Source organism: Lipophrys pholis (assembly GCF_963383615.2).
Source record: "Lipophrys pholis genome assembly, chromosome: 22".
Lineage (NCBI taxonomy): Eukaryota > Metazoa > Chordata > Actinopteri > Blenniiformes > Blenniidae > Lipophrys > Lipophrys pholis.
In genome coordinates, this window is record NC_137644.1 from 6,956,678 (window position 1) to 6,975,632 (window position 18,955).

Sequence of the window (18,955 nt, forward strand, 5' to 3'; positions counted from 1 at the left end):
ACCTCGAACATTTACTGAATGCTGGAGAAATAAGAAAATGCTGTAGCATATTAAAAAATAAAGCTAGGAAGTCAGTCTAAGTGGGAAAACACTCAGCTTAACATCAGACCCTGGTGACATGAAGTAGCAGCTCTGTTTCTGTCTGTTAACCACCACAAATGGCCGCGGGGTCTTGGCGTTGATGATACCGGGCTTACGCACTAATGAGACGAAAAGGTTTTGTAAAGGATCCAAATCGTTCGGGGAGTGGCGTGGCGGCCACATCAGGCAAACACACAGCAAATGAAGCACAAAGAGCCCTCTCAGCGCAGCAGGATGGGAATTATAATGTCATTCTTCCTTTCAACACCATTAACATATTCATGGGTCCTCTTGCAGGTCAAGAGCAGGCATTGTGTCCAGTCAGAATTTGTGAATTTTCTTCTCATTATTAAAGACCGGATGAATTTCAAAGCATACGCGCTGCTTTTATTATTCATTTCTGAATTTCCTAAATAACAGTCAAAGCATGACTCATGGGGACAAACCCCTCAGTGGTGTACCTGTTATGGAGGTCAACATGCGGCTCGTGCCACACAAACAAAGCCGGGGTTAATACCAGCAGCCCTCCGCTGTGTGACGGCCCGAGTTAAACAGAACAACACACACAGATGTGCAAACACAGCTAGTTTTTTTTCCCCCATGTGTTGGTTAGACAGGTGTTTTCAATCAGGTGGTAATTAAAACCCGTGCAACAAAAAGGAGACAGAAAGAGTTCAGATTGTCGGCGGGAGAAAGCTGGTTGACACGTCTCTGCAGAATTCCAATTAGGTACTCGACCTCAGGTAAAGTAAAAAAAAGAAAAAAGAAGTCGACCAGAGTGGGTACCAATTACAGAGGTGTCACACTTCTCAGTCTCTCCGGGAAACTTTGTGCTGATGTACTGAAAAGAAGAGTCAGACCGGTTGTCGAATCTCTGGTCTAAGAGGAACAATATGGATTTAATTGTAGATGTACAACAACAAATCAAAGACTTCCAGCCGGTAAACATTAGGGTTGGATACGTTTTTGCTGACAGACGAAGTGAGTGACACAGTAGTCTCTGTATCATATCGTAATAATGGGTGTGATTTATTAAGAGGCAGTTTAACATTTTGTCCTCAAGCTTCATGTAAAAGAAGTAGAAAAGAATTGTCAAGCTGGAGGATTTGTGTGAGTTCGACACAATTTCCAACTCTGATGGCTTCATGACTTGGTCGGAACATCAGGACTGTGTCGTGTGTCGATATTCAACAGACGTGGACTTGTGACTCAGTCATGGGCTGGTTTGTGAGGTCTGAATATTTATTGCATGTTGTCCGCCATTGAGCAGTGAGTAGCTGTTGTGCATTTGACTATACCTACTCATAACACACCTGCAGCACAAGATGCCAGCAGGACCTCCGGATATTCTCCTTAACAGCACAGTGTGCATTTACATATGGAGCAAAAGTAAATTCTCTATTTGCATTGAAATGAAACCCAGCAGGGAGGACAGGATTGGTCAGGATCGAGTGGACTATGTGTGCTACACTACACTTGTATGCAAGTATAAATCCTGTATTTTCGCCTTTGATTATAACATAAGATAAGATAAGATATCCCTTTATTTATCTCGCATGTGGAGAAATTTGCAGTGGTACAACAGGATAGTACAGAGAAAGAAGCACACATAGCTGGAACTAAAACAAAGCAGATAAAAATACAATATAATAGAAAAATATGCACACGGTGCCTATAAGTGTGGACATGTACAGAATATGGGGGTGGATGTATTTTACATAGTAAATACGTTCTTATAGATTATTATAGTTATAGCACCACTTATTGTTATTATTACTTATTATTATCTGCTGTAAAATAGTGAATCATCAGTATGGACATTGAATTTTCTGGCATCATGAGCTTTAAGTTGTACATCAAAATCAATCAATTCTTAGTTGTAATTTTATCATGACTACCTCTGACTCTGTGTGTACTAGTGTGCAATAAACAAAGCTGGATGAGTGAGTGGACATGAAAGTGACTTATTGCTAAATGAGACCGATTGGAGCATCAAAATAAATCTGATACTAGAATCTGTATGTGACTATTTTTCACTCAGTGCCTTGTGGCTAAACTCCACTTCAGTTTTGCACTCGTAGTGTCACTCACAGTCAGACAAGACACAATTACCTGAAGCCACAAACTGCATATCAACATTTCCAGCCAAGTTCGGCCCCGATCGCTCCCCTAACATCAGCGCCTCTCCATCTAAAGACGGCTTGACGCGCCGCGTCTCCCACTGACTGCGCTGATAGATGGCTGGAAATCAGTAGGACGGCACACAACCAGAAATTGCCACACTTAGAATCCAAGTGCTGCTTCACGGCACCTCGGCGCACAGCACAGTCCCGTCTAGGTTCAGGTAGATGACAGCTAGAATAATTGCACGTCTTATACATGCCTGGTGCGCGATGTGGCCGTGTCACCGTGAGCGACCGCGATAAGCTGCAGGCGTGGAGCTGAGAAATTACATTCATGCCACGGTGGTCCAACGTTGTTTCCAGTAATGCAATGAAAATGTTGTGCATAACCTATTGAGCAGTTAATTCATCAAGAACAATCCATAATTCATCTTGAGTCTTGTGTTGTCACGTGTGGTGTTTATTAATGAGTGTGAGCATGTGTGTGTGTGAGTGTGTGTGTTTGTGTATTTCTGCTGTGTTCATCGTTCGATTGTGACTTAAATCTACTGTCATATCACCAACATCCTGTACTGCACAAAAACAGCCCGTAATACAGCTGTAACAAATAAATTCAGGCAACAGGGATTAATGCAGAGATATGTAACATGGAATCACAAACAGGAAATCACTGCACCTTTAATAGATATTTTTGAGGTTGAGAACTTCTTTAATGGCAGAAATAATCTCATTTAGTTGAGTTATGTGGCAGTTTGTGTCGTCAAGCTCACGCAAAAAGTATTTATTATTCATTACAGAACTGAGCGGTTAAATTGACACATGGCAGCAACTTTTATTTTAGCTGTAATTTCAAACTGAACACTTAATCATTTGCGTCTATGATGGTTATACTTTACATAGATGAATTTTGAGGAAACTTTTTTTTTTGAAAGTACAGAAATTTAAGCAGAAAACCTTTTTTTCATTAACAGACGTTTTAACTGATTTACAAATGATTCATGTATTCAGTGTAATTTATGAAAGATTTGATATTAACTAGCATTGCACCATATATTGCAAATGTGTCATTAATGTGATATTAGCATGCAAAATATCCAAAAGAATTAATGTCATGCCCTGAAATACAAAGAAAAACCTCACCTGAACTCAAATATTCACAAAACACGTTCACATGATGTATTTAAGTCTTTATATTTATTTTAAATGATGTCATTATTATTGGACAACATGTCGCATTTTCACCAAATATTGTGCAGCCTCATTTCAAACCTCATTTTAAAGAAAAAGTGTGTCATCAAATGCCATTGAGCTCCTCCAGATGCAAAACTGCTGTGAGTTTAGAGTTAATTGCTTTAAAACACAATAATATCATGTGTTCGGTTCAGTCTGCTGCTGAAATATTTTTTATCACTAATGAGATCAGGATATAGTTCAATTAGGTTCATTGTGCCTTTAGTTCTTCTTTCTTCTGTTCAGGTAAGTAGGTTTTTTCAACATAACCTTTCGAACTGTGTTCCCCCGTCTTGATCAGAAACGTCATCCAGTGTTCCTGATGCTTCTGACGACAACAGGGGAACACAGTCAAAACATGTTAAAAAAAAAAAGCCTACCTGCCTGAACAGAAGAAAGGAGAATACTTGTATAAGATCAGAATATATTTAGCATTTTGCCCCCCTGTGGTAGATGATTCCGCAGAAAGGGCTTTACTTGGACGAGAGGCTTGAATCTTACTATTCAACTCAACATAACCACACAAATTAAGTCAAATTCAAAGGGACCTTTCTGCTTCTAATATTTCCCTAGCTCTAATCAGCCGTATGAAAATCACAAATAAGACATCAGTTTCTATGATAGGACTGCATTGAGAGATTTTGTTGCGTGCTATACCTTTCTTGTTGATGGGTCTTTTTCCTTACTTTAGGTTGATTATTAACCAGTAGCTGATGTTTCCTGCGTGTTTGTCCTCGGCAGCGCCGCTCGGTAAACCTGACAGCTGTGGAGCTCCATGGCTGAGTGCCCTGGTCGGCCTCCAGATTGCTGCTTGATGGCTGGCTGATAGGAAGTTGATTGACTGACTAGCTGGACCTCCTGAGAGGTCTTTGAGTGGAGGTTCTGACTGGCAGGTCAATCAGCCTCCCCGGCACCCCCCCTTCCCCACCGTGGTTATCAATTATCAGCCTCATGTGAAGAAAAACTGTCCCCTTTCCTGCTCTGACACACATTGACCTTTACGAACCCTTTCAGCTGCCGCCATGTTCAGCCGGCATGTAACCTTCTGATATTGGAGAGACAAATGACACCGAGACGCCTTTACGAGGGAGCGATTGCTTACAAATATCCAATTTATCTCGAGGTATCAGAACAAGGGTTAAGGAATAGTTGAAGAGATTTCTTGAGGATGTTTGTGGGATGACAGTAGAAGTTACCATGAACCCGTGGATACGCCTTCTCTCATTATTCTACCTTCCCTCCTCAGCTCATGGTGGGGATCATCCAGGCCGCGGAGCTGCCTGCGATGGACATGGGCGGCACCTCCGACCCGTACGTGAAGGTCTACCTGCTGCCCGACAAGAAGAAAAAGTTTGAGACCAAAGTCCACAGGAAGACCCTCAACCCCGTCTTCAACGAGCAGTTCACCTTCAAGGTGCCGACAAGCAGCTTTCCTTTGGTTCTCGCTTGTGCTGACAATCTGATTTGCATGCAGCTTTGAATGCTGGGAAGGTGTGGAGACAGCAAGCAGCTGGCACATTAACAAGCTCCTGACAGAATATTTCACACACACACACACACTCACACTCACACTGAGGCTCACACAGGCAGATGCCCGCTGTACACCACTAATGGATGCGCGCTAAAGTTTTGTTTTTCACCCCGCAGTGGAGAACGCAGGTGTTGCTGTGAGTTTAGGCTTAATGTGATGTGATATCCAACTTAATGCCGGATTTATTTGGTGTGTTTTCTTTTTTGTTTTTATGTCATTTGGAATCTGTGATGCACCATGAAACAAACAGGACGGCAGCGGTGACGCCTTCAAACAGGACCGAGATGCTTTTGAGAGATAATGTCAAGGACGAGCCGGAGCGTCTTATCTTCACTCTCAAACAAGCGACATCAATTTACTAACGTCTCGAAATTGATGCGTCTGTCATAGACGTTACGTTAGGCCTGAATGGTTTAGGAAGAAACACACACAAAAACGTCAGACTTCTTGCAAAACTGTGCCCCAAAGAAATATTATGATGGAACTTGCATGAGTAAACCCACATACTGGTATTATATAGTTCAAATATTGTCTGCAATTTGCAGTTTTTGAGATTTATTTCTAAACATGAGGCAGACTTATAGTTTCATTGAGATGTTTGATTATATTATAGCTGTTGATGTGAGTTTACTTAGGGGGTAAGGTATGTTTAATCTGTATATAGTCTACATTTGTCATCGAGACACCAAACTAATTTCAAAGCAGTTGGTCAATTTGCACGATTCAGCTTGTGGGGATAATTTTCTTCGATTTGCTGCAGGGGCATACTGCTCGAAATTCAACTTGGAATAAATTATGAGTGGGAAAGAGACCATTTTGAAAAACTTTTTATTATACACAGAATTTAAGGTGTACCATTTTTTTCTAGACTAAAAGTCACAATTTTTTTAAGTTGTTTGTCTGGTCATTCCATTTATATTCGTAAGCGACTCATTTAAATATACTTGTAAATACCATCCGTGGCCACAAGGCGTCAGCGTATGACAACAAAAAATCTGCTACAGTACCACAGAAAAACCTCCACTACTCTAGTATTAAACAGCATATTGGGCAGAATTTGAAGTAAACCTGATCAAATGGAGATCGGAAAAAAGAAAGAGAGCAGCAGAAACAGTTCAGAGTGTGCGGGAAACTTCTGAGGGACTGTTACCGTGACGAAGACCAATCGTGGGTTAAAAGCTGAGGAACACAATCACAGAAGGTTCTGGAACACCAGCTGCTGGACCTGAATTATCAACGGGGCAGTTCAATCTGGACAGAGAAAACTACCAAGACTTATATATCGTTTTCCTTTTCATAATGCATTTTATGACAGATGTGACTTATAGTCTGGGAAATATGGTAATTGATTTACAATAGCTAGGGGAATTCATACATATTTTACCATATTTCCCATAATATAAATCCCACTTCTTCAGTAGTTTGGCCAAACATGTGGGTTATATTACTAAGATATAAGCTGTATATTGAAATATAACTGTACATACCATCTGGGACCACGAAATGTCACTGTATGACAACCGAATCCTGCTACAGTAAAACTTCCCAGGCTTATCATCTTCTGAAATCATGACGGCCAGAGCTCAGCAACAAATTCACAAAAAGTTCTGCAGCTACTGGAGGACAATTATCAACTCCGAAAGAGGCAGCATGGAAAGATTCATGCAACTTATACGCACAATTTTTGACATTCTAGTGTGGAAAATACAGTACTCATCAGTATTCAACATACAAACTCGTAGCAAAAACACAGTATTATCATATAACAAGAAAATGCAGTTGTCCTTTTCACTAACAGAAATTATCAGCCCAAACAAATCCAGAACATTCTGAGCAAAAACCAAAGAGTGAGAGTTGAGTCAAGGTCCATAACTGACAGCCTGAAGTGCGTCTTGTGGTCTTAAAATAATCTTCCAATCAGGGAGCCTCGCCTGACCTGTCTCTCACACAGAGAAGTTCAATGGGTGAAAAACCAGCGTAAAGTTGGTCATGTCAACAAGCCGGTACATGTTGTTGTCTCTTTCTGAACCCGCTCTTTCCTCATCAGGTCCCGTACGTGGAGCTTGGTGGAAAGACGCTGGTGATGACGGTGTACGACTTCGACCGCTTCTCCAAGCACGACGCCATCGGCGACATCAAGGTGCCCATGAACAAGGTGGACTTCAGCCACATAACGGAGGAGTGGAGGGACCTGCAGAGCGCTGAGAAGGAGGAGGTGAGAATATAATGATGGCAATACAATGATAAGTGTTGTTCCAGTCATCACTTCTCCTGGGTTCGCCCGTCCACTTCTGTTAAAAACAAACAAACATGGCGCTGTGGCGGCTGTAATCCATCTCTCCTGGAAATGTCACTTAATCATTTGTCCACACTTCCCCTTCAATTAATAGAAGTGTGACTTTCCAGGCTCCAGTTCAGGAGATTCAATTTTCATGGTAAATGTCATGGCATATAGCACGTGTTGCCCACCTTATTTTTAGCATTACGCCGAGTTGATTTAAAGGTTAATTATAACGGCGTGGATTGGCTGATGGTGTTGTTTGAGTTAAAGGGCAGCGTTGTACCTCCTCAACGTCTGGTTGCACAGCTGCAGGTTTCAGATGCTGGAGTGGAAAACACTTTCTGGAAAACTGGTCAATCTCAAAAAGCTTCATCTATCATACATCTTTTGTACGAGCTATGTCTAAATTAACGTAGAGGATGGAGTTGGGCCCATTCCCATCCAGCAAAGCGCTAACATGCATGATGGTGGTATAGGAGTTCATTGTCCTCAAAGAAAACCCAATCATGCAGAATGAAATTAAGGCAATTCAAGTTTATTATAATTCAGACACAAGTGATTTAAAGCTTACAACAATGCAATTAAGATATAAAGAACGGGATTACATTAAAACAAAGCAGATAAGATTGTCCATGAAAAATGTAAAAAGGAAAAACTTTGTTAAAATAAATACAATAAGTAAGTTTAACCTATTTTTGATTGGAAAGCCTGAGCAAATAAAAAATAACATTTGAAGAAGGTATAAATAAGTACAAATAAGGAGGCATATACAAATTTACTGACTGACACCCTCCACAAGGAGGGTAAGCCACAGAAGGTTCTTGCTAAAGAAGTTGGTTGTTCACAAAGTGCTGGATCCAAATATGTTCATAGAAAGTTGAGTGGAAGGAATAAGTGAGGGAGGAAAAGTTGCACAACCAAAAGGGATGAGCGCAGCCTTGAGAGGATTGTCAAGCAAAATGCATAGAAGAATTTGGGGGAGCTTCACAAAGATTGGACTGAGGCTGGAGTCAGCGCATCAAGAGCCACTATGCATTGACCAATCCTAGACATGGAATACTGATGCTTCCTGGTGTCAAGCCGCTCCTGAGCAAGAGACGTCAGAAGTGTCTTACCTGGGCTGTGGAGAAAAAGAACCGGACTGGTGCTCAGTGGTCCAAAGTCCTTTTTCAGATGAAAGTAAATTTTGCATATCATTTGGAAATCAAGGTCCCAGAGTCTGGAGGAAGAGAGGAGAGGCTCAGAATCCAAATTGCTTGAAGTCCAGTGTGAAGTTTCCTCAGTCTGTGATGATTGGAGCTGCCATGTCGTCTGCTGGTGTCGCTCCACTGGGTTTTCTGAAGTCCACAGTCAACGCAGCATCCAGCAGGAAACTTTAGAGCACTTCATGCTTCCTTCTGCTGACAAGCTTTATGGAGATGCTGATTTCATTTTCCAGCAGGACTTGGCACCTGCCCACACTGCCAAAGGTACCAGAAGCTGGTTCAGTGACCATGGTGTTACTGTGCTTGATTGGCCAGCAAACTGGCCTGAGCTGAACCCCAGGGAGAATCTCTGTTCTATTGTCAAGAGGAAGGTGAGAGACACCAGACCAACAATGCAGATGACCTGAAGGCGGCTATCAGAGCAACCTGGGCTTCATTACGCCTGAGCAGTGCCACCGGTTGATGGCCTCCATGCCATGCCGCATTGACACAGTAATTAATGCAAAAGGAGACCAACCAAGTATTGAGTGCAGAGAAATGAACAGACTTTTCAGATGCCTTAAATTTTTTTAAATATCCTATTTTTCTTGATCTTATGTAATATTAAAATTTTCTGAGACACTGAATTTTGGGTTTTCATTATCTGTAAGACACAGTCACCAAAATTTGAAGAAATAAAGGCTTGAAATATTTCACTCTGTGTCATGAGCCTATATCATGTATGGGTTTGACGTTCTGAAATAATTGACAAAAAATATTGAACATTTTCATGATATTCCAATTTTTGAGATGTACCTGTATTTTAGTTACAACCACACTATTTTTAGAACTGGTTGAAAAGTAATGATGAAAGCAGTTTGTTTTACTGGCGTATTTTCTTTTGGACTTTTTAGTTTTTAAAAGAAGGTAATACAAAGACATCTCTTTAAAACAGTCTGAAAACTGAGTACATAGATAGATAGATAGATAGATAGATAGATAGATAGATAGATAGATAGATAGATAGATAGATAGATAGATAGATAGATAGATAGATAGATAGATAGATAGATGGATGGATGGATAGATAGATAGATGGATAGATAGATGGATAGATAGATAGATGGACTCAGATTTTATTATTCTTGTCATTTTCTACGGTTAACTATTAGTTTAAGTTGCCTTGCTGAGATCGGGGTCTCTTTTTCAAACGAGATGTGCTTTTTGTCGTTTCTTTAGATCCTAATGATCTCTCTTCCCTGCTGAGGGTGTGAATACAAAATGGAAACGTTTCCCCACTAATACCCTTTCAGACCAAAGCTGCAGTTCAGATGAAGTATCAAAGCTCCTGACAGGCCTAATTAACTGTCGCTCTTTCCTTTTGCTTTCACTGTGGTTTTCTTTTGTAGCGCGTACAGGTCAAACCACTGTAATGACAAATGGAAACGTGCAGGAGTTCATTACAGGGTGAAAGCACAAGCAGCCGTCTCCAGCAGGAGGAAACAGACCCTGATTGGGACTTGATGAAAGATGCCTGATGGAAGGTCAATACTCCGACCCGGTTTGCCTTTGATTTATAACCTCGTCTCCAAGTGGCCACACTGACAGCAGGTGTGACCTGCGAGTTATTGACTGCGCCTGCTTATGTGTGTTGATACGGGACGTGGGGAGAATATAAACGGCTCCCTCTTCAGCGTATGATAATCAGGCCGTGTTGCGATGGTGATTTGCGCGAGCTGCTGGAGTGATTGCAAAGTTTTTCCAGCACAGTGACGAGTGTTCGAGGACTGAAAACATCGGACTCCTTCTGCAGTTGATTGGTTGTGATTTTAAAGTCATGACTCAGACGTGGAGTGCCTTAACAACAACTATTTAACCTTTATAATTTTTTTGTCTATATATACTTTTTTAATTTAGCCTAATTTACAAGTCGGCAGTAAAGTTGCAATTATAAGACAAATTGCATTATCAAGCTCATTTTTCTCAGTTTGAACAAATTACATAGGCGGGTCAGTCCCTCTGTTTGGTACCATGTGACTTCCATGCAGCTGAGAAAGGTGATAATTACCAGTTGGGAAAGTCCCATTTCCCATTTTACAGTGTGCCCATGACAAAAAACAAACAAACATGGCCGCCTCCTGCTGTGCAGTTCTATATCATGTACATCACGAGAGAAGAATGAAATGAAGCTCACGGTGTTGTTCTACTCTCACACTGTAGCTGTTACTGTTCTGTTAACATAACTAACAGTCACTGTTATATTTGGCTTAAAGCTTTAAGGTTACAAAACTCTCCATATGTTTTGCACAGTAAAAACACTTAGGCGAACCGGTGTCTATTGAAGACATTGATTTAATTAATGCATGAGTACGCTGTAATATCCAGCACTTAAAAGCATCTCCGCTGATGCAAAACTCTGCAGTTTTACAATAATTATCGAGGCCTGTGTGTAACTCTTTGTGGGAACATTCTGCAGCAGGAAGCACTATGCATGCAAATATCTGCACTTAAAGCGATTACAGAGGAGTATTTGTCTCTCCGTGCTGATCTGCATCCTCATCCAGTCTGCAGACTGTAATTACAGTAAACAGCTTTATGACCCAGTGTCCCTGTTCTGTACATTAACCTCTAATACTTTAGGCGTTTTCATGCAAATGCACTGGCGCTTGCAGCTTCCAGCATCAGCAGCCGTCCTTTCCCTTCCAACATAAACACACCTACAGTGTTGGAAACTGAAGTTTGTACATCTGTAGTGAGTGGGTGCTGCTCAAGCTGTTCTCACCTCTTCGTCGTCTTCATCTTCACCCCAACAGCAAGAGAAGTTGGGTGATATCTGCTTCTCCCTGCGATACGTGCCCACTGCCGGCAAGCTGACCGTGGTCATCCTGGAGGCGAAAAACCTGAAGAAAATGGACGTGGGAGGCTTGTCAGGTGAGGAGAATTGCATCTGTGACCACCGTCTTTCCCTCTGACAGGGCTTTTGTCTGTAATTATACATGCAGGGAGACTCTCACTGTGACTCGACAACAACACTGCCAGTTCCAATGTATCTGCAGCAAACACACAGGCCGACACGAGAAGACAAGGACGAGCCAAGTGTAGTGGTTTTACTGTTCTTTAGTGTCACATGAATCCGCCCATAAAAAAAACCTCAGAGGCAATCGGTCACGTCTCAAATGACTTAACGCCAGAAGTTACAACCTGAGCCACGACACAAAAACACAATCTTTGCAGGAAATTTGCATACAACGCCTAATGGTGTTGTTGTTGCAATACCAATAACGGCACAACAAACACAGAACCTATATCAACATGAAAATATACAGTAACAAAAATTACAATAATAGTTACAACATAAAAGTTGATGATATAACAAGAATATAACAGAAACATGTCAGCAATAACAACAATGAAACAACAATAATAACAACAATGACACAACAATACCAGCAACAGCAATACCAACAGTCACAATAATGAAAATAGCACCCGTACTAACACCAGTGGCAAAACACCACTAATATAACAGAAATGTTAATTATCGCAGCAACAATGACAAAAAAATACATCAACAACCCCAATAAGACAACAACAGTATACAATAACAAACATGAGAACAATAATAACAAAAACAGTAATAGGCAATCATTTATATCAATGCTGTTAAAGTGTATTTAAAAACATTTATGATGATAAAAACATAATTAAAGCGGCACGTTTGTTTAGTCATGAAGATTCATGTGGAAGTTAACACAAATAGAAAATTAATATTGTTCTATAATGATACAAAACCACATATACCTTCTGCTTGCACAAATCCCTGCTGTATGTCTATGTGCCTTTTAGTAGCGTGTACTAATGGAGAGAAAATGTTGACAAAAGGAGAAACGACCAGAAGGTGGGAATGTGTCCCTGCTGTGTCGTAGCTCCAAGGCTACGCTCATGTAGCATGAGGATCAATACGTGGCATTTAGCACAATCCAGTGGAGTCTGAACGGTGGATCTGATGTCATGGTAACTGAATGAGAGCAGTCCAACACCCACAGGTCCACACACACACACACACACACACACACACACACACACACACACACACACACACACACACACACACACACACACACACACACACACACACACACACACAGTGTGTCTACTTCCATCAACCAAAGAAGCCCAGATGTTTTATTTTGTGCCTGAAATCAATAATTGGGCTCGGATGTCGTCCCAGGACAGCGCTGAGATCCACTGTGTGTTAATGTGCTTCTGAAAAGTGAAAACAAAATGTCTCATTTACTCAAAGGTTCAGTTTAGGGCGGTGAGGTATTTCAGTGAACTGTGTGTACGTTACACATTTATACCTAAACATGTGTAAAAGATGCAGTTATTCAGGTTTTACTCGGAAGGAAGCATGTGTTCATTACCTGGATAGATGTTTTTGTTAATAATAATAAAGAGTGTTTCTAAAGCAGGGGCGTCAAATATAAGACACATGGGCCAAAAAACGTCCTTAATGTAACAGCTGTAGGAGTTTTCTGCATATTTCACTAGATTTTGCACCAGAAAGGGTCATTATAATTAGCATCATGTTGAGATTGTCATCATTTCAATAGTAATTGTTTGGTTTTGTGAAAATGTAGATGTTTTAATTGCGCATACTCTGTGTCACAACAAAGAAAAACTTTAAAGTTTATTATTATGGCACAATTGTACTGGTCTGGCCCACTCAAGATGAAATTAGGTCATATGTGGCCCATGAACTAAAATGAGTCTGGCGCTCCTGATCTAAAGCATTTATTTTTTTTTGTTTGCTGCTTAAAATTGTACATCAGATTTGTGAAGATTTTAAAGGAGAATTCACATCAATAATGGTTGAATGCCAAGACTTTGTATTTTCCTTAGTAAATAGATAAATGGATTTCACAGTGTTTTGGCTAAAGTACACTTCGGGTTATAACTCCAAATGCTCTTTTCTACAGCGAGGTTTTAGGTCCCAACAGAATACAAATTAATATAAAAGGTAACACGATGAACTAAAACTCATAGTCCCAGATTAAATGGCTTTAATGGCTAGAGACAGTCTGAGTTTATTGGAAGTGTTTCACACTATGTACCTGCAGATTTGTTGCAGAGAATCACTAATATTCCGTGCTTGACTCCACTTTGGGTTGGCAGTTGTTCTAAAGTTGGAACACAAGCATCCTATTTTGTGTTTTCTTGTTTTTATGTTTTTAAATGAGAAATTATTCACATGTACACGGTGGGATTTTCTCTGCTGCTTTTAACCAGTCTTACAGAAGCAGTGGGCACTCCTAAATGGACGGTTTCTTCTAGAGTGCATTTCACTGTTTTCGCCAATGCACACATATATAGATGCACGCCTACAATGCAAGTGTACAGCAATCCATGTGTACAACCATACATACACACACCAATGTACGTGTCCACCAATACACACATCCACCAAAATACTCGTACACCAATCCATATACATGCACACACTAAGTCATGCATACACTAACACATTTCTACACCAATGCATGCATGCAACCATGCTGCCATACATCATGCACACCATTGGCAGCAGTTTACCACATGCCAGATGGGGATCAAACTGGCTGACATCATGCCTCCTCTTCTGGATTCAAGTCTGGCGCAAACCAAGAAACACAAACGCAAACTCGCAGAGTAAGCCGAACCCTTCCCCTCCCTTGACTTTCTTTCGTTTGAAATTCCCCAGAGTGCACTTCCCTCCCGCCTCAACTCTTTCGGCTCCAATTACCATACACCTGGGTCCACGCTCGCTCTGCCTGACAGTCTCTCCCCATAATCCTAAACAACCCGCGGTACAGTAACACGGTGCACATTAAAAGCTCACAGCTCTCCTTCATCTATCAGGCCGGTGCGAGCAGCCATTTAACTGGAATATAAAACCACACACACCTCCTCCATTATTCCTTTTTCTGATGCTGCCATCAGCTCTCAGCTGTGTCCATTTGCATTGTGGGATTGTCAGCGTTTTGAACTGTCGGCCACACACACACACACACACACACACACACACACACACACACACACACACACACACACACACACACACACACACACACACACACACACACACACACACACACACACACACACACACACACACACACACACATCATTCAGTGATAAAGTGAATTTGTTCACTTTGAAGGCCAGGTTTCTGTCTTGGAGACAGCGAGAGGACGTGGCGGGGATAGCCAGACAGTTTGACACCTCACAGTCGTATGTCACATTTAATTGGAGCATGTTTCTGTGCGCTCTCATCTGTGAGTCTCTGGGTGAATTGTTAGCATACAGTAATGGCACAGTGCATGTTTCTAATTACACACAAGCAGAATGCACTCCAAACTGCCGTTGAAGTTTAGATTTTTGTTTGCACCGAGTGCTTTTTCTGCTCCGAGGAGGCGATTTAAAAAGTGCAGCAGAAGGATGAAATAATGGGCAGGTCTCTAATAACAATAATTAGCCTCCATCCACAGGGTGGCTCAGTCAGAGCTTAAGGAGGAGGACAAGTAATTGATGGCCAGGGATCAGCCTACTTCTGTATTGTCATCCTGTTTACCATACCTAATTATGGCTCGCAGAGGAAAATGTGGGAATTATCATTAACCAATGTGTAATCAGAAATAATTCTTTTGATTTGCTCCTCAAGCAACATCCCTCGATATACCTTCATGCTGCATCTCTCACAAAATAAGACCCGATAGCCTGAAAAGAACCATCGACTCCTGATTCTTCCCTGGATCGCCGCTACTTAACAGCAGTGATGCACCGAGCCCCATGCTCTTTAAGCTGTCGTCTCTAAATAATCCCGGCCTCATTAACAGACAAGTTACTCCTCTCTCCCGCTTTAGCCGGCTTAACAATGTATATTTACAATAGGTGTTCATTATGTTGACTTGCAAGTAAACAGATTCGGAAGAATTGGAAAAATCCAGTGGGTGGTGTCATTGAAAGCTACAGAGTTTTGCACGGTGTCTTCTACGACAGTGTCTCAAACATGTGGAGATGTTTCTGATAACTGATAACTGTTGATTGAATCGAAAAGTTGACTTGAAATGTTCAGAAAACAACTGGTGTATTCAGACTCAATGCATTCCGAGAAATTCTGGAAGTTTGTACCTTCAACAGAGAGAAGTGGAATGAGATAAAGTGATGAGCAGCATTTTATAATCAGCCGGTGCTGGATTACACTGTCTCTGGGTAAATGATATCAAACAGGCCTGAATAAGGCAGCAGCAGCAACCTGGTTTATCTCTGTAGCCTCGGCGAATGGCAGGCGGTAGGCAGATAAGTGACCTTGTACATATTTAAATCCCCGGATGATTAAGCAGACAGAGGAAAGAGTTGTGCTCTGGAATTCGTTTTCCAAAAGTTTCACTAAATCCAACAGCTTCCACAGCGAACATTTGCCGATATCTCTTGAAAACGTGGAAACAAGTCCTAAAAGTCCCGCTGATGACGAGCAATGAAAAGGATGTTTATTAATTCACCTGAATAATTGCTTGAATAAAACCGTAACATGGAGTAAAAAGAATGAAGCCTGTTTGAAGTTGTTCATTATGTGGTATTTCAACCTCTTCTCGTTCATCCGTATCAAAGGTGACTCAGTGTCTGATGTGTGGCGAACACAAAGGCTAAGTGTCTGGAAGTGAGTGCGTATGAGCGACACACAGGCTTACCGAGGCAGCGGCAGAGCAAGTGCATTGTCCCGCTCTTCTTTGTGCCTCTGAAGGCGTCCCAGAGGGCTGCGAGGCGACACATAACCAGGTAATGGCCGACAGTGGGGGAGGTTATCAAAGCGCACCGGCGCCGTGTCGGCGGTAATGAAGCCCCACTGCCCCGACCCGGCGCTCCGGCTCACTATCAAACTGCACTGCTGGAGGGTTTATTTGTTTTTCTCCCCCGGCTGGTCAGGCTGAGAGGTTTTCTCAGTCGGTGAAGCTTGGGGCAAGAGGCATCATTAGGATGATGTTCAGATGCAGAGAGTGAGAATACAAAAGTATTTTAAAGTGGGGTTTTTTTTTTGTTAGTGTGTATTGTTTTTACATACAAAAAGACAGAAGAAAAGAAGTTCTCCATCCCTTGTTAAGAACAAAACCATTCCTCCCTCGTCCAACTGACCTTCCCAAACTCACAATCATCCCTCCAACACACAACACCCCCTAAACCCACAACACTCCTCTTTATACACACAATTATCCCTCCTTCTCTTCACAACCATCCCTCTCTCACCCCACAATCATCCCTCTCTCACCCAACATGTATCCCACCCTCTCCCCACGACGATCCCTCCTTCACCCCACAATCATTCTTTTATCTCACCCCATGACCATTTGTTTATCTCACCCCACAATCACCTCTCTCTCTCCCCAACATATTTCCCACCTCCATCCCACGACGATCCTCCCTTCACCCCACAACTATCCCCCCCTCGCTCCATATTCATCCCTCCGTCCCCTCACAGCCATCCTTCACTTACCCCACATCTGTCCCTGTATCTCACTTCACAACCACCCCTCTCTCACCCACAACAATCCCTCCTTCACCCACAACAATCCCTCCCTCAAGCCCACAATCATTCTTTATCTCGCCCCACAACAAATACTCCCTCACTTCACAACCACCCCCGCAACCCATAATCATTCATCAATCCTCTATCTCACCCCACAAACATCCCGCTGTCTCCCTACTAGGGATGGGAATTGAAAACCGGTTCTGACTTACAACCGGTTCCAATTGATCAATTCCATCGGAATCGTCCACCTTAAATGTGTTTGATTCTTCTTAAAAATAAATTTTCCAATCACACACTTCGACGCAGACCTCCTTCAACCAGGAGAAAACATGGAGAGGAAGAAGGTCTAAAGTGGGAGACGATAAACGACAAAATAATACGATACGTTAATACTAGTTCACTCACCACGTCCTGAATCCACAGAGTCCACAGCCTCTCACCTCACAGCCAGAAGGTCCCCGTTAAAAAAGAAAAGTCTCGGTGCAAATCCCAGCAGGAGCTTTTCTGTGTGGAGTTTTCATGTTCTCTCTCCGTGTGCTGGTTGTCCTCCGGTACTCTGGTTTACTCCGATAGTCAAAACAACCTGCACCGTGACTCCGTGAGCTACACCCCCGGCCTCCATCACCTCCCCAGAGTGCTGCATTGAGAAGAAATGTCCTGTCTGAGGACTAATGAGGGACTTTTAATAAATTAACTCTGCCGTCAATCTGTCCCGTGTAGTGAACGTCTGCTCCAACGTGCCGACAGCTTAGACATATGCTAGTACATCTTCACTATATGTGTGAGCCATTAGTTTTCACACCATATACCATAGACATATACACTAGACGCCGTGCAGCCTGTGTCCACCCACCGCTTCGATACGTCAGAGCGGCCGCCATATTGTGAGTGGCAAGTCTGACCCATCATCCTAAACAAGTCTATGTGACAGCGATGTGTTTTCTGAAGAAAACCACGCAAATTTACATTTACATGGCTGTGAAGAATCATTGCTTTCATTTTTAATATATTAAATAAAAAAAAAAATTCATTTATTTATTTAATGTAGCATACTCATAGAAAGTATTGTTTGCAAATTGGACATTGGTACTGCTGTACTCTAATTTTAGAGCAGCAACATGATGTGGCCCTTGACAAAAATATGCAAAAGTGTTTATTTACACACAATGTGACATTTATGTACAATGAACATGTACATTAGGGCACAAGTTATAACATTTTTTGTGGAACAGATTTTTTTTTAACATATTTACACACAGTAACATATTTACCTATTATACTTTCATTTATTTTTACATATTTACCTTTAATATTACATAAAAAATAATTGTTACATATTTACCTATTACATATTTATTGTTACACATTTACCTATTATTACTTTATTATGTCATATTCTCTTTCAGCTCTTCATTTATTATATTTTTTACTCTCGGTTCCTCCAGAAGACCACACACTGTGCTCTTTGCCCTCCGTTCTCCATCTTTGGCATTCCTCTTCTCTCTTCTCAGACTCTCCACCTCGGCCATGGCTTCACTGATTCTGGCTTTCAAAGCATCAGGACATGTGGACAGTGCATAGGAGTGGTCCTAGTGAGAAAAAAAGGATTTACTTATTCAGAGTCCTGTGTTTTCACTTTAATTTATTGCTTGTGCAACGTGCAATCAATTGGTCTGCTATCCTAATCAATATATCTAATATATAATAATATAATACAATAATAATGTTTGTGTACATGTCAGTATGTCTAAAAGGAGTGACGTGTGACATGTTGCTCACAGCTGTTTGAGCACAGCCAGATAGTACTTCCTACTGGGATCAGGCTGAGGTTCTCCTGCTGTAACAGGCGGGGAACAGTACACTGACTGGTTCTGAGCAACTGAGTTCTTTTGAAATGTAATATTCTACACACTGCAACTAAAATAGCCTCCGTTAGATGAACCGAATAGACGTTGATAT

The 18,955-nt window shown here is 41.6% G+C and overlaps 1 protein-coding gene across 1 annotated transcript in view; it reads left to right on the forward strand.

The window, feature by feature from the left end:
* Positions 1 to 18,955, forward strand: part of syt1a (synaptotagmin Ia) — a gene marked incomplete at its 3' end in the record, with an annotated part of 197,113 nt that overhangs the window by 167,970 nt on the left and 10,188 nt on the right. Inside the window, exons 7-9 of the mRNA XM_080491799.1 lie at positions 4,681 to 4,848; positions 7,013 to 7,180; positions 11,244 to 11,361. Coding sequence (XP_080347925.1) covers positions 4,681 to 4,848; positions 7,013 to 7,180; positions 11,244 to 11,361 — 454 coding nt within the window. The remainder of the gene's footprint in view (positions 1 to 4,680; positions 4,849 to 7,012; positions 7,181 to 11,243; positions 11,362 to 18,955) is intronic.